Below are 23747 nucleotides of genomic sequence, written 5' to 3' on the forward strand. Positions count from 1 at the left end.
AGTTCGCAACTGCACAAGAAGAAGAAGAAGAAGAAGAAGAAGAAGAAGAAGAAGAAGAAGAAGAAGAAGAAGAAGAAGAAGAAGAAGAAGAAGCAGAAGAAGAAGAAGAAGAAGAAGAAGAAGAAGAAGAAGAAGAAGAAGAAGAAGAAGAAGAAGAAGAAGAAGAAGAAGAAGAAGAAGAAGAAGAAGAAGAACCCCCCTTTCTCTCCTGCAGGAGACTCAAAGGGGCTGACAATCTCCTTGCCCTTCCCCCCTCACAACAAACACCCTGTGAGGTGGGTGGGGCTGAGAGAGCTCCGAGAAGCTGTGACTAGCCCCAGGTCACCCAGCTGGCGTGCGTGGGAGTGTACAAGCTAATCTGAATTCCCCAGATAAACCTCCACAGCTCAGGCGGCAGAGCAGGGAATCAAACCCGGTTCCTCCAGATTAGATACACGAGCTCTTAACCTCCTACGCCACTGCTGCTCCTACGACACAAAAAGAAAGACACACAGGGGCAAATTGTGGCGCCCGTCCTGGGGTTCCCCTTTCAGTTTTGCTTGCTGAGATTCGGCTTCACTCACCTTCCGCCTTGTCCTGCTTCTCCTTCATCTGTGACTAGATCTTTGCCTACATCCTCAGACGAGAGATCAAAGAGCCCGAGTGTCGGCATTTGTCGCGGAAGTTCACCGAATGGGCTTACGGGCCGGTCCACTCCTCTCTCTACGACCTTTCCGGCATCGATACCTGCGAGAGAAACTCCGTGCTGGAGATCCTTGCTTACAGCAACGAGACTCCGGTGGGTGCGAGGGCCTTGCGGGAACGTCTAACACTGGGCTGCCAGTTAGGCGGGGTTGCCCCATCCGAGCTATGAATGGGCAGTTGGGTGGCTCACAATTCACAGTCAAAACCACTGGGCTGCTCTTGCTGTATAGACCCACACTTTCTTTCTGCTGCCTGTTGGTGGCTAGGGTTGCCCGGTCCAGTACCTTAAGATTTTGGAGTTGAAGCCTGAGGAGGCATGCGTTTGGGGAGGGAGAAATTCGGTGGAGAACATAAGAACATAAGAAAGAGCCTTCTGGATCAGACCAGAGTTCATCTAGTCCACAGGTGTCAAACTCGCGGCCCTCCAAATGTTATGGACTGCACTTCCCATCATCCCCTGCCAGCATGATGGTTGCAGGGGATGATGGGAACTGTAGCCCATAATATCTGGAGGGCTGTGAGTTTGACACCTATGATCTAGTCCAGCACTCTGCTACTCGCAGTGGCCCACCAGGTGCCTTTGGGAGCTCACATGCAGGAGGTGAAAGCAATGGCCTCCTCCTGCTGCTGCTGCTCCCGAGCACCTGGTCTGCTAAGGCATTTGCAATCTCAGATCAAGGAGGATCAAGATTGGTAGCCATAGATCGACTTCTCCATAAATTTGTCTAAGCTCCTTTTAAAGCTATCCAGGTTAGCGGCCATCACCACCTCCTGTGGCAGCATATATGTAACGAACCAGTAAAGTCCAGTCAAAAGCAACCGTATTAAGTTCTTTATTGAGCTGGCATTCTTAGTCAGAGACAGGCAATGCGAGAACTGAAACCCAGAGACAGGCAATGCGAGAACTGAAACTCAAACGCTTATACAGGGCAACAGACAGGCTCCCACCAAAAGAGTATAAGCAAGGCAAGATTTCACACAGAGTTTCACAACAGGCAAGCAAGCAAGTGCAAGATAACCAAAGCATTGAAATTCCCCTTCCCAGGCGTTACGCCAAAAGCCTCCGGATGGGGAACCTTTACAAGGTCGGACAACCCACACACACAACAACCTTACAATATTCCAAACACCAATCACGTGTTGCGTGAAGAAATGTTTCCTTTTATTAGTCCTAAGCCCCCCCCCCCCCAGCATTTTCAATGGATGCCCCCTGGTCCTAGTATTGTGAGGAAGAGAGAAAAATAACGCCATAGCATCCATCTTCCAAAGCAGCGGTTTTGTCCGAGTGAACTGACCTCTTGCCAAGAGATCACTTGTGTTCACTGATGATTCTCCAGGAATCTTGGGTTTGTGGCTAGGGGAGGAGGTGGAAGGCATGCCTGCCAGTGTTTTCTAATCTTCCCCCCCTCCCCCCCACCCGTATTTCAGAACCGCCATGAGATGCTGCTGGTGGAACCGCTGAATCGTCTCCTGCAAGACAAGTGGGACCGCTTTGTAAAGCACCTGTTCTACTTCAACTTCTTAATCTATGCCTCGCACGTCATGATTCTCACGGTGGCTGCTTACTACAGACCAACAAAAAAAGGCGAGAAGGTAGCCAACTTTTCCCAGTGGTGGGATCCAAAAATTTTAGTAACAAGTTCCCATGGTGGTGGGATTCAAACTGTGGCATAGCACCAATGGGGCACAACGGGGGCGTGGCCGGGCATTCCGGGGCGGGGCATTCCTGGGCAGGGCTGTGGCAAGGATGCAGCCGCTGCGCCGGTCCTTGGGCAGGAAGCGAATGCACGTAGGCGCAGGCTGCCACGCACGCCGGTGCACCACCTGCTAGACTGCTTCAAGTTCTGCGTGCTACTGCTGAGAGGAGGGGCGTAACTAAGGCCAAAATCACGTGGGAAAATCCCCAATTAGTAACCCCCTCTCGGCACACACAAATAATTAGTAACCTACTCTCTGGAACCTGTGAGAACCTGCTGGATCCCACCTCTGCTCCTAGAGCCATGGTGGCGAACCTGTGGCACTCCAGATGTTCATGGACTACAGGGCCAATTGGAAATGGAATTGTCCTCTGCTTTTCTGTCCTGTAAGGAGTCTCAAAGCAGCTGACAGACTCCTTTCCCTTCCTCTCCTCACAACAAACACCTTGTGAGGTAGGTGGGGCTGAGAGGGTTTGGAGAGAACTGTTACTAGTCCAAGGGCACCCAACAAGAATGTAGGGGTGGGGAAACAATTTGGTTCGCTTGATAAAAGTCTGTTGCACATGTGGAGGAGAGGGTAATCAAACTCACTTGTCCAGAGTTGAGTCCACCTGCTCCAGTTTAGAGTCCACCACACCGGCTCTCAATATCCGTATGACATCAGTAAATCTCCTCCAACACATTACAGATTTATCAATTTTCTTCTTATCCAGGCTGACCAGATGTTCTGCTTTTGGCGGGACAGTCCCGCCTTCAAACAATTTGTCCCGCGTCCCGCGGGTTATTTCAATTGTCCCGCTTTTTGGGAGGCTGCCTCACTGCCTTCTGGGGCGCAAGGCAGTGCGGCAGCCTCCCGCATGCACGGCTGCAGGAGCACGGCCTTCTGGGGCTTGCTGTTTCCCACCCTGTCACAGCATGGCAGCGCTCCAGCACGGCAGCGCCCCAGAAGGCAGTGCGCTCCTGCGGCTGCTCGCACGCCCACAGCCGCCTACCCCCGTCCCGGTTCACAAAGGTGACCATCTGGTCACCTTATTCTTATCAGCTGTCTTCATTATCCAATGTTCACATACATACGTTTTCACATTGTCCAGTTTTCGCATCCATGGCTTTCCACGTTGGGGTCTCTGCTATCGAAAGCTTTTTTTGCTTCTTTTAAAATCATGGTTGACAAAATTCTCACAAAAGCCTTTAGGCTCCTTCGGAGTGCTTTGGAGTCCTATGTGATAGTTGCCCAGGTACCCAGGTAGGAATGGATTTGGGGAGAGCATCATCTTAAAATTATTGTAAATAATTTTATGGTTTCCTTGGAATGTCCTTGTTTTGTTTTTCTGGGATTTCTATTGTTTTATTCCAGGCTTTACTATAAGACTGTGGCTTTAAATAAATAAATCTGAGTCATCTGAGACCAAGCATGGTGTAGTGGTTAAGAGCGGTGAACTTTAATCTGGAGAACTAGGTTTGATTCCCCACTCCTCCGCATGAATAGTGGACTCTAATCTGGTGAACTGAATTTGTTTCCCTGTCCTCACACATGATGCTTGCTGGGTGACTTTGGGCTGGTCACAAATTGTCAGGACTCTCACTGCCACACCTTCCTCACAATCGTTGTTTGGTCGTGGTGGGGGAGGGTGGCTGCCCCTACGGGAGGGGGGGGCGCCAAACTCAGGTTTTGTCCCCAGGCTCCAGTTTGCCTAGATACGCCTCTGACTGTTACAGTGATTATTTTTTTAATAATTTTTAATTGTATAGAATATTATTATATTTGTTACATTCAATATGTTTGTTCCAACTATACATTTTTTCCTTTTTCACCCCCCTCCCCCCTCTTTTCCGTTGATTATTTCAAGCAAGCAGCAGAAGGTTCATTCTTCTTATTCTCTTATTCAATAGTTCTTCGTTAAATCCGGCTTCTTCCATCCATTTTTCACACAATGTCTGTAGCTTCATAATATCTTCTAGTTTCTCTTGCCATAGTGCATTTTTTTGCCAGTCTCTCAAAAATCTCTAACTGAATTTGTTCCCACATATATTCCAACTATTTTGAGACTGTCCATTTCTTGTTATCTTTCCAGCCCAACGCCAACCCTGCGTGTGCTGCTCCGATCATTATTTTATACATTGGTTCCAAATTTCTATTCACTCTTATATCATCTATTATCCCCACAATTAATAAATCATTGTTTACATCGATTTTTACTTTTACCAACTGTTCTACATTGTTACAGTGATTATTGTAATAGTAAAATTATGGTAGTAAATAGTAAAATGCCTCAATGGGCCTTGGAACTCTGGGCTCTGTTCAGAGTTCCAGTTCTGTAACTTTTCAACTGTGTCCTTTGCAGCCGCCCTTTGCCCTGAATAACACAACCGGGGAATACGTCCGAAGCACTGGAGAGGTCCTCAGCATTCTGGGAGGCGCCTATTTCTTTTTCAGAGGGGTAAGAACTGTTGCCAGATTTCACTTTTGCTCTCTCTGGATTTAACCTTCCTTCCTCTGGATTTAACCTTCCTTCCGGATTCTTCTTTTGCTCTCTGTGGACTTAACCTTCCTTCCTCTGGATTTAACCTTCCTTCCGGATTCTTCTTTTGCTCTCTGTGGATTTAACCCTTCTTCCTATGGATTTAACCTTCCTTCCGGATTCTTCTTTTGCTCTCTGTGGATTTAACCTTCCTTCCAATGCCAGCCTCTCTCTCTCTCTCTCTCTCTCTCTCTCTCTCTCTCTGGGGCTTCCCGCACTACAAAAGGGAGCTAAGGTCGACTCGGTTCCCTTCAGTGTGGGGCGATTCCAGGCTGTCCGCACAGCAACTTACTTGGCCCCCTGGAACCGAGCTAAGTGGGCGGGATCATCTTGGTGCCTGTTTCGCTCCTCAATTGTGATTGGAGCTTGTGTTACCATGGGAAACGGGAGCGTTCTTTTTTTTTTACAGTTTTTACAGTTTACAGTTTACAGTTACATGCTCGCTGCGACTCTCCCATTCTGCGCATGCCACAAAAGCGGCTCCTGATTGGTTGAACGGATGAGGTGTTGTTTCGATGCGTCCGCACTTCGAAGCTTCGAAGCGGTATCGACCTTGTTCCAGCAGAAAGGTGCAGTTCATAACTGCGACAGGGATGTCGCAGTTCTGAGGTGGGGGAACTGAGACAAAACAACGTTGAGCTCAGTTGCAGTGCGGATACACTGAGGTGAACCTAGATAGAAACCAGTACAACTCTGTAAGTGCGGAAAGCCCCTCTCTCTCTCTCCCCCTCTCTCTATCTTATGCTCTCTCTTTTCCTACTCTTTGCAGATCAAGTATTTCCAGCAGCGACGCCCATCTCTGAAGGCCCTCGTCACTGACAGCCACAGTGAAGTTCTCTTGTAAGCGTCCAGCATTTTGTCCGGACAAAGAGCTTGAATGTCTTCACACTGGACAACAAGTGTGGTGTAATAGTTTCCTTTCCCCCCACCCCCAACAGATACCTTGTGAGGCAGGCGAGGCTGAGAGAGTTCTGAGAGAACTGTGACTGACCCTAAGGTCACTCGGTAGGCTTCGTGTCTGGAGGAGCGGGGAAACAAATCCAGTTTACCAGATAAGACGCCACTACTCATGTGGAGGAGCGGGGAATCGAATCCTGTTCTCCAGATTAGAGTCCATCGCTCTTAACTGCTGTCCCATACTGGTTCCACTACACCCCATTTCTCCCGTATCCCCACCCCCAAAAAAAACCCCTAACATAAATACAGTGCAAGACGGGCAGTGCAAGCTCAGAAAATGGAGTTGGCCAATAAGTCCAGGGACTTCAGAGCAGTGTGGGAAACGTTTTAAAGAAATCCGCACAGCAAGTGAAAATGCTTCCACAAAAGAATCGCTTCCAGAAAACCATTTTCAAAAAAAAGAATCCCTCGGGAACAACATGCAAGTAAAATGTTTTCAGACAGGAAACAAAACTTTTCGGGCTAAAAACCATGCGGAACTCCATGCAGGAAACATTTTTGTGTGTGTCTGAAAATGTTTTATTTGTGTTGTGCGAAAAGGGTCTGCGTCTCGCTGATGCTCTTTGATACGAACCGTGAAATAGCGTGCAACGTTGCTAAATTTGGCTGGATGCAAGAAGCATTAGAAATCCCGTTTAATTCCATTTGACGCCTATACCGATGCTTATTGTTTTAATGTGTACCTTATTCTTATTGAACTGCTGCATTTCATATTTTACATTTCTTTTATCTTGTACTGGAATTGGACTGGGAATAAACTTGATGATGAACCCACTGGGGAAAAGCCTGCCATTCACTAACCCTTTTCTACCCCTTCATGGGGTAGAAAATGTTGACAGAGAGAAATTTTTCTCCCTTTCTCACAATACTAGAACCAGGGGGCGTGCACTGAAAATGCTGGGTGGAAGAATTAAGGCTAATAAAAGGAAACATTTTTTCATGCAACGTGTGATTGGTGTTTGGAATGTGCTGCCACAGGAGGTGGTGATGGTCACTAACCTGGATAGCTTTAAAAAGGGCTTGGACGGATTGATGGAGAAGTCGATCTATGGCTACCAATCTTGATCCTCCTTGATCTGAGGTTGCAAATGCCTTAGCAGACCAGGTACTCGGGAGCAGCAGCAGCAGAAGGCCATTGCTTTCACCTCCTGCATGTGAGCTCCCAAAGGCACCTGGTGGGCCACTGCGAGTAGCAGAGAGCTGGACTAGATGGACTCTGGTCTGATCCAGCAGGCTCTTTCTTATGTTCTTAAGGCCATTGCTTTCACATCCTGCATGTGAGCTCCCAAAGGCACCTGGTGGGCCACTGCGAATAGCAGAGTGCTGGACTAGATGGACTCTGGTCTGATCCAGCAGGCTCTTTCTTATGTTCTTAAGGCCATTGCTTTCACATCCTGCCTGTGAGCTCCCAAAGGCACCTGGTGGGCCACTGCAAGTAGCAGAGCGCTGGACTAGATGGACTCTGGTCTGATCCAGCAGGCTCTTTCTTATGTTCTTGATGATGAAAGGTGCCTTCCTTGCTTCCTTTTCAGCTTCACCCACTCGATTCTCCTCCTGGGTGCTGCATTGCTGTATTTCCTGGGGCAAGAGCTCTATGTGGCCTTTGTGGTCTTTGCCTTGGCGATGGGCTGGACCAACCTACTCTACTACACCCGCGGCTTCCAGCAGATGGGCATCTACTCAGTCATGCTTGAGAAGGTCAGTCTGAGCTGGAGAAAAAGTTGGCAGGCATCCCGCTTGCTCGTTCAGCTAGTTTCTCTTGCGTCAGGTAGTTGCTCCTTGTAGATCTGCTCTGGATCCATCAGCATATACTAGCTCCTCAAGTTCCTGAGCTGAGAAGGGTCTCTTCCCTGAGCCAACCTACATGAGAGCCTTGGGGTTGAAATTAGGTTCATTGAAGTTCTAAGCATGGCCTGGAGACAACCTACATGAGAGCCATGGGGTTGAAATTAGGTTTGCTGAGGTTCTAAGCATGGCCTGGAGACAACCTACATGAGAGCTTTGGGAGCGAAATTAGGTTCGCTGAGGTTCTAAGCATGGTCTGGAGACAACCTACATGAGAGCCTTGGGGTTGAAATTAGGTTCGCTGAGGTTCTAAGCATGGCCTGTTCCTCTGAGCTGTGATCCCTCCAAAATGAACACTTTACTCTGAGCTGCCGCTCCACCAATCTGTAGACCAGTAGCATCTCAGTGTGTCCTTGGACTTTCCTAGCCTTATGACCTGAGATCAAGACCCCACAGACCGAATGCGGAGCTGCTCAAAACCTCTCAGTGCTAAAGATGCCTTTCTAGGATCAAGATCAGCAAGTGAGGAATTTCCCTGAGCTAAATAAAGATCCTGTTTTTGGAGGTTTGCTCAGCTTGCTTTTCCAGGATGCCGACCAGAGGTGGGATCCAGCAGGTTCTCACAGGTTCATTAGTAGGTTACTAATTATTTGTGTGTGCCGAGAGGGGGTTACTGATTGGTGATTTTGCTACGTGATTTTTGCCTTAGTTATGCCCCTCCTCTCAGCAGTAGTGCGCAGAACTTGAAGCAGTCTAGCAGGAGGTGCACCGGCATGCGTGGCAGTCTGCGCCTGCGTGCATTCGTTTCCTGCCCAAGGACCGGCACAGCAGCTGTGTCCTTGCCACAGCCCCGCCCAGGAATGCCACGCCCCCGGAATGCCCGGCCACGCCCCCGTCGTGCCCCGCCCAGCCCCATTGGCGCTACGCAACTGTTTGAATCCCACCACCATGGGAACCTGTTACTAAAATTTTTGGATCCCACCACTGATGCCGACCTTCCTGGCTCTCTGAAGAGAGCCGGGATTTGCAAGACATGTCCTTGTCTCGGTGGTGGCTGATGGTTTCTCTCCTCCACAGATGATGATGAGAGATCTCCTCCGTTTCATTGTGGTCTACCTTCTGTTCCACTTGGGGTTTTCAACAGGTAATTGAGTGGCTCTCTGGGTGGGGGAGGGATGGAGGCAGACCTGTGGAAGGTAACTATTGGGTATATATTTGGATAATATACTGGTAGCAGAGTTTTGCCCCAGTAATGGAAGCATAATATTGAGTGCAGTAAGCCAGTCCTCCCAAAAAGTAAATTGCAAACAGTAAAACTTACATTAATTCCAGTAAATTCTGTCCATAGTCATGTTGAAGATGCTAGAAAGATATAAGATGTCTGGTGGAAAGTGTCAGCAGGTTACAGCAGACTTATGGAAACCTCATAGGGCTGTGAAGGCAAGAGACGTTCAGAGGCAAGAGCCTGCCTCTGTGTAGAAACCCTGAACTTCCAAGGTGGTCTCCAATTCAAGTAGTAGCAATGGCCCACCCTGCTTAGCTTCCAAGATCTGACGAGGCTGGGCTAACCTGGAACATCCAGACCACACAGCCTGGACACGATACTCCAGATGCCCTCGGAAGGGGTGGTTTGATTTCCAGCATTTGTGTTGGATTGTAGTTGTTTGGACATTAGTCACTGAATATAAAGACACAACCTTGCATATGTTATGCCCACACTTTTTCCCACAGTGTATCTGGCCCATAATTGTGTGCGTTCACCATTTTCCTTAGAGGAGTGAGGGAGGGTTTTAGCCAAAGGGAAACTGGAGACCCCTCAACAGGTGGGGAAGAAGGAGGAGGAGGAGGAGGAAGATGAGTTGGATTTATACCCCCTTTCTCTCCTGTAAGGAGACTCAAAGGGGCTGACAATCTCCTGTCCCTTCCCCCCTCACAACAAACACCCTGTGAGGTGGGTGGGGCTGAGAGAGCTCCGAAGAACTGTGACTAGCCCCAGGTCGCCCAGCTGGCGTGTGTGGGAGTGCACAGGCTAATCTGAATTCCCCAGAAGCCTCCACAGCTCAGGCGGCAGAGCTGGGAATCAAACCCGGTTCCTCCAGATTAGAGTACACCTGCTCTTAACCACCATGCCACTGCTCCTCCTCCTTTCCTTCATTTTACCCTTGCAGAAAGAGTGGATAGGTCAAGGTGAGTTTTAAGGCCGAGCGGTGACTTGAACTCTGATCTCGTTAGAATTAGCCACTGGCTCCCAGCCTATGATCCAGAACAGCTCCTCTCTGCCCACAAAATCCTTTTGGCCTTTCCGCATTTCCTTCTCACGATCCCCCATAATGCTGTTCTGCTTCGCCCTAGCTGTTGTGACCCTCATAGAGGACGGCGAAGAGGGGCAGGAGTTGAACCAGAGCCACTGCATTCAGTGTGGCAAGCGCCCGCGCTCCTCTGTGGCCTACAACAACCTGTACTACACCTGCCTGGAGCTCTTCAAGTTCACGATCGGGATGGGTGACTTGGAGTTCACGGAGAACTACCGCTTCAAGCCCGTCTTCGTCCTCCTGCTGGTGATCTACGTCATCCTCACCTACATCCTCCTCCTGAACATGCTCATCGCCCTCATGGGAGAAACCGTCAACAAGATTGCGCAGGAAAGCAAAAGTATTTGGAAGCTCCAGGTTGGTTTATGTGGGTGGTTTTCGGCAGTGGCGTAGCACCGAGGGGACAGGGGGGGGTGACACACTGGTGGGGCAGGCAAGGGCGTTGCAGGGACACAGGGCACACACGCGCCCCAGGCATGGTTCCCCCTCACTCTGGCCCTGGTTTTCAGGATGACCTCTGGGGAATACTGGGTTTCCCTAGGACCGTGGTGGCGAACCTTTGGCACTCCAGATGTTATGGACTACAATTCCCATCAGCCCCTGCCAGCATGGCCCAATTGGCCAGCTGGCAGGGGCTGATGGGAATTGTAGTTCATAACATCGGGAGTGCCAAAGGTTCGCCACCACGGCCCTAGGAGCTTTTCTGGGCTTCCTCAATGTGATGAGAAGAGAACCGAGTGCTGTGTGGTGCTTAGAGCCACTGTGGGCAAATGATGGCCGGGGTGGGAGGGCGCATCCAGCCCACGGGGGCCCTTTGTCTGCAAGAAAGAGAAGAAATGTTTGGATTTATGCTGCTTTTCTCAACCGTAAGGAATCTCAAAGCGGCTTACAAGCTCCTTTCCCTTCCTCTCCCCACAACAGACACCTGGTGAGGTACGTGGGACTGAGAGAGTTCTGAGAGAACTGTGACAGATTTATTTCTCTCGTTCTTTGGGAAACTGGGAGAGGGGATTGTTCCTGGATAAAGGGGCCCGCAAAAGTCAGGTTCGACAGAACTGGCTTTTCGAAGATGGGTACTTCGTTGCCTTCCAATAAACACTTCTGATCAGCAATACAGAGTTCGTTTATTGATTCAAGGCTCAAGACCTAACATCAAGATTGGGCCCCATTTTGGCATCGGTGACGTAAAGGAAACCAATGACTTGGGAACACCAGCATATATTAAAGGGGGGGGGGCTGATCTCTGACATTTGTGTACCGCCTTCAACTTTTGTGCGTGTATGGGAGACGCTTGTTTGTCTCTGGCAAGAGTAAGGTGACCAGATTTTCACTTTTTTATACTGGGACAACCCCCCCGGGCGCGCGCATGGCCACAAGAGCGCACTGCCTTTGGGGCGCTCCCCGGTTTCCCGCCCTGTCACAGGGTGGGAAAAGGGGAGCGCCCCAGAAGGCAGTGCGGCAGCCTTCCAAAAATCGGGACAGTTACAAAACCCCGCGGGACGCTGGACAAATTGGTTTAAGGTGGGACTGTCCCGCCAAAAGTGGGACGTCTGGTCACTTTGGGCAAGAGTGATTGCAAAGATGTCCTTTGTAAACTTGAGAACTGCGGCTTATGAAGCTTGGGGAGGGGGGACCTGCGTGCAGGATCACCTGTGACCATGGGGTGGCGCCAGAGCACCAGATCCCCACGTCTCCCAGATCACAGGAGTGGAACAAATGAAGCAAAGGTTTTGAACAGTGTCGCCTGCTGTCCATTTAAGCAGTGGTGGGTCCCCGAGGCAATGTTTTCTTAGACAGGAGAGTGATACAGATCTCTGGGCCTTTGCAATATCGGCTTTATTTTCATGAATGAAAGCAAGACATTTGAGGAGGGGGATACGTTCCTAGAGGCAGACAATACAGCTGTCACTGTGGCCCCAGCCGGAAACACAGCAGCGACACCGCCCCCAGTCCCAGCGAGAACCTTGGCGCTCCTCTGTGTCCTCGGTCTCTGCTCCTTCTAACTCTGCACACTCACTGGTTGCTTTCTGCAGAGGAAGTGGCCCCTCCAGAAAATGTCCAGAGTCCCTGAGAAATATTTGCATTCATAGTGACTATTTAAGCTCATGCCAAGATCTATCTGCCCATCTATTTACAGAACTGTGCAAATTAACATGATTTGCACCGGTCAGGCAGGGGGCAGAATTTAGCCTGCCTTCTTTCCAGGGCACAGATTGAACTCTTTTTGCCACGAAAAGACCCATTTGCCCTGTTGTAAAGGTCTGTTGCTCCAGTCAAAGAAGAAGAAGAAGAAGAACAAGAAGAAGAGCAAGAAGAAGAACAAGAAGAAGAACAAGAAGAAGAACAAGAAGAAGAACAAGAACTAGAACTAGAACTAGAACTAGTAGATTTATATCCCCCCTTTCTCTCCTGTAGGAGACTCAAAGGGGCTGACAATCTCCTTGCCCTTCCCCTCTCACCACAACTGTGAGGTAGGTAGGGCCGAGAGAGCTCCGAGAAGCTGTGACTAGCCCAAGGTCACCCAGCTGGCATGTGTGGGAGTGCACGGGCTAATCTGAATTCCCCAGATAAGCCTCCACAGCTCAGGCGGCAGAGCGGGGAATCAAACCCGGTTCCTCCAGATTAGAGTACACCTGCTCTTAACCATTACGCCACTGCTGCTCCCAGACAGATCAGACTGGTGGTCCATCAAGTCTAGCACCCAGTTTCACACAAAGGCCAACCAGCTTCTTTTGTTTCATTTATGCTTGGTTTTCCCCCGTAACAGGAACTGGAAGTGCCTGGCATCATTCCCTCCTCCTTTGCCCACTCTGGCCAGGTTCAGTCCCACCCTTGTGGGAAAAGATCACAGGTACCAAGATGTGTGGGAGTGCATGGGCTAATCTGAATTTCCCAGATAAGCCTCCACAGCTCAGGCGGCAGAGCGGGGAATCAAAGCCGGTTCCTCCAGATTAGAGTACACCTGCTCTTCACCACTACGCCACTGCTGCTCCTGAATATTTCAAGAGCTTTATTGAAACATGTCAGATCCTGGGTTCAAGAAGCCAGAGCTCAGAGCTCTGTCTTCTGCCCCCAGTATATATCTTGAAACATTTGCTCACTCCGACAATCCCCCCTCCCTTCCATTCCCAAAACATTCTGCACAAGAAAAGACCAGTGAGAAGACACATTGTTATGAGTATGTCTCCCTCCTTGTTCCAGGAAATAGGAGATAAGGAAGGTGCTTGCCTGATTCACTAGTTACAAAAGCGTAGCAATCGAAAAGCTATCTTGCCCCAGGCACTGATAACAAGCCAGATGCAACCTTGACTCTGCAGTGGCGTAGGAGGTTAAGAGCAGGTGCATTCTAATCTGGAGGAACCGGGTTTGATTCCCGGCTCTGCCGCCTGAGCTGTGGAGGCTTATCTGGGGAATTCAGATTAGCCTGTGCACTCCCACACACGCCAGCTGGGTGACCTTGAGCTAGTCACAGTTCTTTGGAGCTCTCTCAGCCGCACCTACCTCACAGGGTGTTTGTTGTGAGGGGGGAAGGGCAAGGAGATTGTAAGCCCCTTTGAGTCTCCTGCAGGAGAGAAAGGGGGGATATAAATCCAAACTCTTCTTCTTCTTCTTCTGGACATGAGAAGCCAGGCCCAACTGAAGCCAGGCCTGGACGAGGGATGCCGGGCCTAGCGGGAGCCAGGCCCGACACCGGTTTCTTTTCACTTTCCATCTGTTGTTGTCGTTGCGCATCTTTCCATCCTGCCCCTTTTCGCAGCTGCCGTTTCTTTTACGCCACGTGTGCACCAACGATGTTGCACGTCGCTTGTGCTGCAATAACGTGGCCAAAAATGTACATTTTAACGGGGAAAGTTTTATTCAAAGAAACGGACAATGGGGCAAAATGAAAACTTGGCCCGAGGAAAAAGGGAGGGGATTTCCAAGTCGAAGCTGTAGGACGGCTAAATTTAGTTGCTTCTCTCCTGAAACTGGGGGTAGTATACATAGCTGTCTGCTTCTAAGAATGGAGGCTTTGCGGTTTCCCTTGTATCATTCTAAGTTGAAATACCTGCAGCTCCCAATTTTCCCTTTTGCGCTCTCTCTCTCTCTCTCTCTCTCTCTCTCTCTCTCTCTCTCTCTCTCTCTCTCTCTTCTGCATGCAGCGAGCCATCACCATCTTGAACATTGAAAACAGCTACTGGAACTGCATTGTCAATCCCTTCCGATCCGGGAAGCGAGTTTTGGTGGGGATCACCCCTGACGGCAAGGACGATTACCGGTGGTGCTTCAGGTAATCTGCGCAGTCTCAATCACCGGGGTGGCGATAATATGGGGGGGGGGGGACCAAGAATTCTCCTTCTGCGTCCCCCATCTCACTGTCCATCACAGAGCATGGGGAAGGGAATAACCAGAGGTGGGATCCGGCAGGTTCTCACAGGTTCCCGAGAGTAGGTTACTAATTATTTGGGTGTGCCGAGAGATTTTGGTGATTTTGCCACGTGATTTTTGCCTTAGTTATGCCCCTCCTCCTCCTCAGCAGTATCGCGCAGAACATGAAGCAGTCTAGCAGGAGGTGCACCGGCGTGCGTGGCAGCCTGCGTCTGTGTGCATTTGTTTCCCGTCCTTGCCACAGCCCCGCTCAGGAATGCCCCGCCCCCGAAATGCTCGGTCACTCCCCCGTCATGCCCCGCCCAGCCCCATTGGTGCTACGCCACAGTTTGAATCCCACCACCATGGGAACCTGTTACTAAAAGTTTTGGATCCCACCACTGGGAATAACCTCCGCCTGGCTTTCCCAGCCATTCCTGCTCCCTCTTGGCCCGAATGAAACACAAGCTCCTGATCTGCTCTCCCCAAATCAGCTACCGTCCTTGGGGAGACCTTTGGAGCGGGGGGGCAGAAATCATGCGGCCTCCTGCCTTTGCTGGCCAGGGCTGTTCCTAATTGTCTAGCTCCTCCTCTTCTTCCTAGTGTTGCCAGGTCTCCCCACCAACCACTGGCAGGGGATGGAGGGGGGTAAGGTGGCTAGATCTAGGGCAGGAACCTCCTGGAGATTTGGAGGTGGAGCTTGGGAAGGATGGGGACCTCAGTGGAGTCCAGTGCTCTGGAATCCACCCGCCAAAGCAGCCGTTTTCTCCAGGGAAACTGGTAGTGTGGAATCAGTGGCGTATTTGCCCAGGGACAAGGAGCGCCCTCTGTCCCCGGGCACCACTGTTCTGGTCACGTGGGAGGAGCAAAATCAGCCCCCCACGTGACCAAAATGAGGGCAAAGCAGCAGGAAGTCCTGCTGCCTTGTCGTCTTCTGGCGCCCTTGGCCCCGCCCATGTTGTCATCGACATGGGCGGGGCCAAGAAAGCCAGAGGACCCCCCCAAGCCTTACCCCTCTCCCAGCTGCTGGCTCCCCGCAAGCCCTGCCCCCCTCCCGGTAGCTGGGAGGGGGTGTGGCTTGGGGGCGGGGCTCGGGGGTGGACTCCACCCCAGGCATAGCAGGGGGAGGCACCTGGAGAACAGATGTCTCCGGGCACCATTTTCTCCCGGTATGCCTCTGTCTGGAATTCCAGAGGTTTCCAAGTTCCCAACTGAAAGCTATCTCCTATCCCCATGGTGGTGAACCTTTGGCACTCCAGATGTTATGGACTACAATTCCCATCAGCCCCTTCCAGCATGGCCAATTGGCATGGCCCTTGCCCCAGCCCAAAACTCAGAAAGCTTCAGAAATTGGCCATGCTGGCAGGGGCTGATGGGAATTGTAGTCCATAACATCTGGCGTGCCAAAGGTTCGCCACCACTGCGGCCTATCCCCATTCTGTGTTCCCAACTGAAGTTCCCAACTGAAACCTATCCCCATTCTGTGTTGGCTACACCAGAGTGATGGGTTGTGGGAAATTGACTGCTCTACACAGAAAGGTGTCTCTCTGTCAGTTTCCATGCTGCCTTAATTCTGAAGCTTTCTGGGTTTTGGGCTGGGGCAAGGGCTTGACTTCCTGTGACAGCAACTGCCAGAGAGACGGCTTCTTTGACTTCCTCCTTCGCAGGGTGGATGAGGTGAATTGGTCCACGTGGAACACCAACCTGGGTATCAACGAAGACCCTGGAAGATACAGCGAGGAGCTGAAACGCAACCTCAGCTTCACTTTCAAGTATGGCAGAGGTAGGAAAGCTGGAAATGGTCAAGGAGGGGGTCTTTTGTCATCCCCCTGGGGCGGGAAGGGACTTTCTGTGCCTTTTTTGGTGGAGGAAACGATGCACAGCTGTTGCTCAGCCCTTGTGGAGAATCCGGAATTATTCCGTTCTCTTGCAGGGAAACATCATTTCCCCAGTACACAACTTGTAATAATTTTTAACTTGGAGCTGTAGACTTCACACCCACGCACCCACACACATTGTCATGCATTGCTGTCGTGACCTCTGTGAAGTCTCCATTTCTGTGAGTGTCGTGGCCTCCTATTGGACAGTACCTGTGACGCCACCAGGGACAAGTAAATCATCTTCCATCTCATTTTGTAATTTGACTTTATTTTAGTTCAAACTTCCAGACAAGCGGTCCTTGGGACCAGGCATAATCCTCTAAGGTCGATTCCGCACTTGCGTTATCAACCTAAGTTCGAGCTGCGTTCGACCTAAGTGCTCCGCACAACCACTGGGATCGACGTGGTTTTGTACCAGCTTTACCCTGTGTAACGGTCAAATTTCCGACTCCAGTTGGGAACTACTACTTTTTCAGGGAACCCTGCTCGAACTCAGCTCGATTCCAGTAAAGTGCGGAATCTCTGGTGCCAGGAGTCCCCCATTCAGCCAATCACAGCTGAGTGTTTCGGGCATGCGTACAGCTGGCCAATCAAAAAACGCCACCTTCGTCCCTCCATTCCTGTGGCAGTTTTTTTAATAACGTGTGTGGGGACAGGAGAACAGAAGCAGTTTGAAGAGCCAGTTTTAATCTTAAGTTTCAGGAAAAAACTGGAAGACGTTGGTTCCAATCCTGAGGGATGGCAAGCGAGAAGGCTCTCTCAAACCCATTTCGGAAGATTATTTGGATTCAGAAGACCAACGAGCTCGGAAGAAGTCTCTCCCAAAGTTTGTATTGTTTTGCATCTCTCCTGAGCAGTTATAAAAGAATAACCTGCAGAGATGTATGGCCAGTGGGCTGAGGGGGGCTAAAATGTACCTTTGGGTTGTTAGAAGACAGAGGCATAACTGGGCCAAACTGGGCCTGGTGTGCACTTTCTGCACGCCCCCCCCAGCGCCCCTGCACCCTCTCCCCTCGCGGCTTGCCCTTCCCCACCCCCCCCTCCCACTTAGTTTCTTTTCCTTTTCCTGGGAACTTTTTCAGGTTGAAAAAGGCCACAATGCAGTTCAGACTTAAAAACGGCCTGATGGGGAGCTGCTTGGGAGACCTTGTGAGCCCCAAGATCTCCTGGGGACTACTGGATCAGGCGGACCCACAACTGGCTGCTAATGACCAGGCCACACAGCCTGAATTCTAGAAAAAAAAAGAACTTTAAGAGTAAATGGAAAGGGGGGATGGGATACTACAAGGGAGGCATCGCGTGAGGGAAAGAGGACTGGGAACGATTTTCCACACACACCCCCAGTGATGTAGTTGCAGTGCACCCTGTCCCCTTGTCGCTTCGCCACTGGTAGAAGAGCATAGGTTTAAAGGATTGGCTGAAAAAGTTGCCTGTCCCAAGGTCTTTGGGTGAGGACGTTCTCTGTGTGTTCGCAACCTCAAAGGAGGATTAGGCTGCTGTTACTAAGAGAGGGCCTTTTTAGGGGTGGTTCTATCTCTTCCTCAACAGAGGTTTAATCAAGATTGCTGGAATCTACCATCAGCGCCCAGACCGATTCTCTCTACCCTCCCCACACTCAAAGGTCTAATGGAAACACACCATATGACTGTTTTAGCTGCATGGGCCACCAGGGTGACCATGCCATCCAGGAATTATGTCCCCCTAGATTAGGGGTGGCCAACCTATGGTGCTCCAGATGTTCACTGACTACAATTCCCATCAGCCCCTGCCAGCATGGCCAATTGGTGACTGGTGGGAATTGTAGTCCACATAATTCTGGAGCCTCATCTGATAACCCTAGTGTCCCATTGCTGATCTATCTAGTTTTAGATGGCAAAGCAAATTAGATTCCCTCCCTGTGTCCAGGCTCTCAGAACTGATGGAAATAACAGGGCCATTCAGGAGTCCTAAACATTTCTACAACCCGTGGAAATGCAGCAAGCTGAATCTAAGCTCTCCATTAGATCAGAGATTATATCCTTCAATCCCCCCCCCCATTTGATTCCATGGAAATGTGCTTCACAAAGTGTATAACATTTGCACTTTGCAGAACTTCAAGAAACCACAGAGACCGTTAAGCACCTTCCACTTGGAGAGCTGGTGCCAGGGAATTGCCAGGGAGGGGAGAGGGAAGCAGGAAAGCATTGACAGGAAACATGTGCAATTCTTACACAGCAAGACATCTGGGCATTGACAGGCTTGGACCTGACACCCTGGAGTTTTAGCTGATGGAAGAGAGTTGTGTTCCGATATTTCCAGTCCACATATATATCTGAAAAATAAGAACATAAGAACATAAGAACTAGCCTGCTGGATCAGACCAGAGTCCATCTAGTCCAGCATTCTGCTACCCGCAGTGGCCCACCAGGTGCATTTGGGAGCTCACATGCAGGATGTGAAAGCAATGGCCTTCTGCGGCTGTTGCTCCTGAGCACCTGGTCTGCTAAGGCATTTGCAATCTGAGATCAAGGAGGATGAGATTGGTAATATGAATCGACTTCTCCTCCATCAATCTGTCAAGCCCTTTTAAAGCTATCCAGGTTGAGTGGCCATCACCACCTCCTGTGGCAGCATATTCCAAACACCGATCCTGCGTTAAAATTGAAGAAGTGTTTCCTTTATTAGTCCTATGCTTCCCCAGCATTTGCACAATGGAATGCCCCTGGTTCTAGTGGTGTGAAAGGAAAAAATTCTCTCTGTCAACATTTTCTACCCATGCATAATTTTATAGACTTCAATCCTTATCCCGCTCAGGCGTCTCCTCTCCAAACTGAGAGTCCCCAAGCGCTCAGCCCTCTCCTCATAAGGAAGGTGCTCAGTCCTTCAATCATCCTCGTTGCCCTTCTCTCTGCACTTTTTTTTCTATCTCTTGATATCGGGAATGTGAATAGAACTGAACCTGGGACTTAGATGCGGTGCTACATGTCTATATAAAGACGCAGCAATCCTTGCAGTTTTATTATCAACTCCTTTCCTAATTATCCCCAGCATAGAGTTTGCCTTTTTCACAGGTGCCGTGCATTGAGTTGACATTCCCATGGAACTATCAACTAAGACGCCCAAATATTTAATGTCAGTCATGGAGCAGCTCATACCCTGCACGCTAGCTGTTTCCATGAGCGGTGACCATTCTTTTTTCTTCCTCTTTCCTGTGGGGTAAAGAGATGGCATCTTTCTCCATAGTGCAGATATTCAGGAAACCATCACAAAGTTACCTGCAAAATAGCTGCCTTCTTGGTTTATTAACCAGCAGACTGCTAGCGTGTCATTCATGCACTGTGCTTACATTTATTTAAGTGCCCACCCCCACCTACCCCTGCCAAATAAATACAGACCATGGGGTCATTGGAGTCCCAGTGTGGTTTCCAATCCAGGTACCGTGTTTCCCCAAAAATAAGACAGTGTCTTATATTATTTTTTGCTCCCAAAGATGTGTGCTGTGTGTCTTATTTTCAGGGGATGTCTTATTTCTGTGTTCTGTTCATGGGGCATGCTTCAAACAAAACTTTGCCTCGTCTTGCCTTTGAGGGATGCCTTATATTTTGCTCAACAAAACCTCTACCCTACGTCTTATTTTCTGGGGATGTCTTATATTCAGGGAAACAGGGTAATTGATATCTCAGCTTTAGAGACAAGAAGAAGGAAGCTGAAAGCTTTATCTGTTTCTGATCCTTTCAGTACCATTTAGACATAAAAAATGAGTTTAATTCTGTACTTTTGTCTTGTTTACAGCCCAATCTTATGACAGCTGGATCCATGGCCTGTGATTCTCCCACCCCTTCTTTACACCTTGAACAGTTTGATGAACACTCAACAGAATTCTGGACACCTCTGTATGTTCCAGCAAAAAAATATATATTTCCGAAGCCAACCATCTCTTATTTAAAGTTATGTTGCTACACGTGATGTAGTGGTTAAGAGCAGGTGCACTCTAATCTGGAGAAGTGGGTTTGATTCAGTGGTGGGATCCAAAAAATTTAATAACAGGTTCCAATGGTGGAGGGATTCAAACAGTGGCTACCTTTTACGCACCTCTAGTCCCTATTGGGCAGGGAGGTTGCTTTAGTAACCCCTTCTCGGCACTCAGAAAAAATTAGTAACCACTTCTAGAGAAGTGGTGAGAACTGGTTGGATCCCACCTCTGGTTTGATTCCCCACTCGCCCACTTGAGCTGTGGAGACTAATCTGGGAAACCAGATTAGCTTGTGCATTCCAAGACATGCCAGCTGGGTGACCTTGGGCTAGTCACAGTTCTTCGGAGCTCTCTCAGCCCCACCCACCTCACAGGGTGTTTGTTGTGGGGGAGGGAAGGGAAAGGAGATTGTAAACCCCTTTGGGTCTCCTTACAGGAGAGAAAGGGGGGATATAAATCCAAACTCCTCCTCCTCCTCCTCCTCTCCTCCTCCTCCTCCTCCTCCTCCTCCTCCTCCTCCTTCTTCTTCTTCTTCTTCTTGTAATCCCCATCCATTCAAGCTTTTTGTTGATAATTAGTTGTCAGGTTACCTCTGTTTGTTTAATTCAGGGGTCTTCAAACTATGGCCCTCCAGATGTTCATAGACTACAATTCCCATGAGCCCTGATGGGAATTGTAGTCCATGAACATCTGGAGGGCCATAGTTTGAAGACCCCTGGTTTAATTAATCTATAGCTAATTTTTTTTCAGTTCACTAGCAAAGCATACAAGATACTCTCTCACAACCTGTGCCGCAAATTATGAAAATTGTTTCAAAGTCTCAATACAAATTATTATAATATAATTATTATTGGCTGATTCACAGCCGCCAGTCCTTTGGCTGGTTGTTGGCCTTTCATTACAATTCGAGCCTCACCCGGAGGCCTAGGAAGTTGTCATGTATCGACGTGGTATTCGTGCGGATATGTGAGCAGAGCCCATTGCAACAGCTGACCTGAAAACTCACAAGAATCTGTTGCAGAAAGATTTTGACTGACTTCTTGGCCATTTAGGCATGCACTACTCAGCCCAAGAATGTTTGCTCCGTTGTGGGATTTCCCCAAGTTTCTTTGTTTACTTGTGAGTAAGCGCCCCACTGATTCCTGCCAAGCTGAGCTGCCATTTTGTTTGTGTAAGGAATCAGCAAGGTCCAGACCAAAAGCAACCTTTCATAGTTCTTTATTGAGCTGGCTTTCATGATCGACTACAGGCAATGCAGATTCTGAACCCCCCTTTCTCAGACAGCCGCTTTTACGGGCCTCTATTCCCGCCAAGGGCTGAACGTAAACAATTAGCCGTTCCCACCTAACAAACCGAAAACAGTTTCACACAGGGCTATATCAGACGAAAGCAAGGTAAACAAGTGATAACAGGCGATACTGGGCATTCAGCCCAGCGTAGCACAGGAATCCTCTCCAAGGCCAAACTCTCAACTATCACAAAGACACAACCTTACAGTTTGCCCCCTGCTTTTGGGAGGTTGTCTGCCACCTGATTGGGGGGGGGGGGTGCATTTCAATGCTCTATTGCTCCTTCGATGGACCTTAAGTGTTAAAAAAATTTAAAAGAAGCCCCACAACCAGAGGTGGGATCCAACCAGTCCTCACCACTTCTCTAGAAGTGGTTGAATTTTCCTGAGTGCGAGAAGGGTTGCCGGCAACCTCCCTGCCCAAAGAGGGCTGGAGGTGCGTGTGTCTTGGCCCGGCGCCACTGTTTGAATCCCACCACCATCAGAACCTGTTATTAAAATTTTTGGATCCCACCACTGCCCACTGCCCTGAAATGCCAGTCGAACAGTGGGTGGAACTACTCCTGTGTGGGCAGGGGAAGAGCGGAGAACCTGAAGGAGCCAAACGCACAGTGGTCTCCTTCGCTTTCCCTGCAAAGCAAGACAAAAAGGAGCACTTTCTTAGTTTTTGGAAACATGCGGAGAGTCAAAATTGAGAGTGAAATGGGTTCTGAAGAGCAGGAAACCAGCTTGTAACCGAGATTTTGACCCGAAGGGAATGTACGCTCACTGTGGAGCAGACCACAAGTGTGTAGCAGCAGTGGCGTAGGAGGTTAAGAGCTCGTGTATCTAATCTGGAGGAACCGGGTTTGATTCCCAGCTCTGCCGCCTGAGCTGTAGGCTTATCTGGGGAATTCAGATTAGCCTGTGCACTCCCTGCATGGCTGGGTGACCTTGGGCTAGTCACAGCTTCGGAGCTCTCTGAGCCCACCTACCTCACAGGGTGTTTGTTGTGAGGAGGAAGGGCAAGAGAGGTGTAAGCCTTGAGTCTCCTTCTTCTTGTGTGATAATGTGCCCTTTTTAATTTCTGGTTGTTTTGGGGATCCTTTGACCTGTTCCTCCTACCATTTATACACTATTGCTCAATGACGATGTAAATTTACCAGGAAAGACTTGGTATGATGAGACAGAAAAGAGTGATATGAAAAGAATCAATCCTGTTTGAAAAAGGAGAACCCAAGCCAAAATGGACCTTTTCGAGTCAAAAGGGTGGAGTTGGGCGATTCGATAGCTTCCCTTCACCAGGGCTGTCTCTTGGGGGAGCGGCTAAGGGAGGGGAAGGGTCAGTGGGAAGATTATCCAGAGGCGTAGCCAATGCAGAGGCGAGGTGAAGACCCGATGCTGAAGACCTTTGCCAGCTTGAGGCGAGGCGTGGCCACTAGCCGTTCAGGCGTGGCATGGGGGGTGGATAAAGCGCCACAGCAGGGGTGCAGAGACGCGTCGCAGCGTCGAGGCAGGATTGCCCTGCTCCGCCCCTGGGATTATCTCATATCTCTGTCTCTGCAGCTCAAGAAATGGCGACTCTGAACAGCAGCCCGCTTGCCTGTTTTCAATCCCACCTTGCCACAAGGGACCTCTCGGTGAAATAAAATATATGAACAGCTCTTCCGCCTGTCCTCTTCTTTCTTCTGTCTTTCCCCATTCTTTCTCTTTAAACAGCGGAAACGGGGACGGTGATAATTATGTGAGCCAACCCTGGGTTGAGATTTTATTTTGTCTGCAATGCAAAAGCAGAAACAAGAAGTCGTTTGGGTTTTTCCACGCCGGAACAGGCATGTGTAGTTTCCCTGTGTCGCTACAGGTGCCAATACAGTATGGCAGCAACACAGAAGTGTAGCTCCAAGGGGACAGGGAGGAATGCACGAGGCATGCGCCTGTGGGGTGTAACAAGACCTTCAGTTGAGGGCAGGGGCCTTGCACTGGCGCATAGTGGTTCCTCCTTGCTATGCCTCTGCTGCAACAGAACTCCTACATGGCAGGTTCCCACACACACACCCAACAGTAGGATTACCAGTTCTGGGTTGGGAACTGTTTTGAGATTCTGGGGGTGGAGCCTAGGGAGGGCGGGGTTTGTGGAGGGTCTAAAGCCATAGACTCCACCCTCCAAAGCCCACGACCATTTTTCTCAAGGAATAGCGGAGATCTCAGCTAATCGAAATTGTAGAAGCCTAACAATGGCCTTTTAAAATGGCATCCTATTGTGTCAGATGGGGCAGTGGCCCGGAAGGACAATGACAGGTCAGAGGAAAGGTGACCCCACCCCGCCAACCTACCCTTCTGGACTCGA

At 49.7% G+C, this 23747-nt stretch overlaps 1 protein-coding gene across 1 annotated transcript in view; it reads left to right on the forward strand.

Annotated features, from left to right (window-relative positions):
• The window catches only part of TRPV1 (transient receptor potential cation channel subfamily V member 1), a 31529-nt gene extending 11366 nt beyond the window's left edge, over positions 1-20163 (forward strand). Inside the window, exons 6-16 of the mRNA XM_048519257.1 lie at positions 602-778; positions 2113-2277; positions 4724-4819; positions 5670-5740; positions 7390-7555; positions 8720-8786; positions 9995-10311; positions 14097-14224; positions 15969-16084; positions 16878-17007; positions 19953-20163. Coding sequence (XP_048375214.1) covers positions 602-778; positions 2113-2277; positions 4724-4819; positions 5670-5740; positions 7390-7555; positions 8720-8786; positions 9995-10311; positions 14097-14224; positions 15969-16084; positions 16878-17007; positions 19953-19965 — 1446 coding nt within the window. The 3' untranslated portion in view covers positions 19966-20163. The remainder of the gene's footprint in view (positions 1-601; positions 779-2112; positions 2278-4723; positions 4820-5669; positions 5741-7389; positions 7556-8719; positions 8787-9994; positions 10312-14096; positions 14225-15968; positions 16085-16877; positions 17008-19952) is intronic.
• Positions 20164-23747: the final 3584 nt, after the last annotated feature.

Source organism: Sphaerodactylus townsendi, linkage group LG16 (genome assembly GCF_021028975.2).
Source record: "Sphaerodactylus townsendi isolate TG3544 linkage group LG16, MPM_Stown_v2.3, whole genome shotgun sequence".
Taxonomy (NCBI): domain Eukaryota; kingdom Metazoa; phylum Chordata; class Lepidosauria; order Squamata; family Sphaerodactylidae; genus Sphaerodactylus; species Sphaerodactylus townsendi.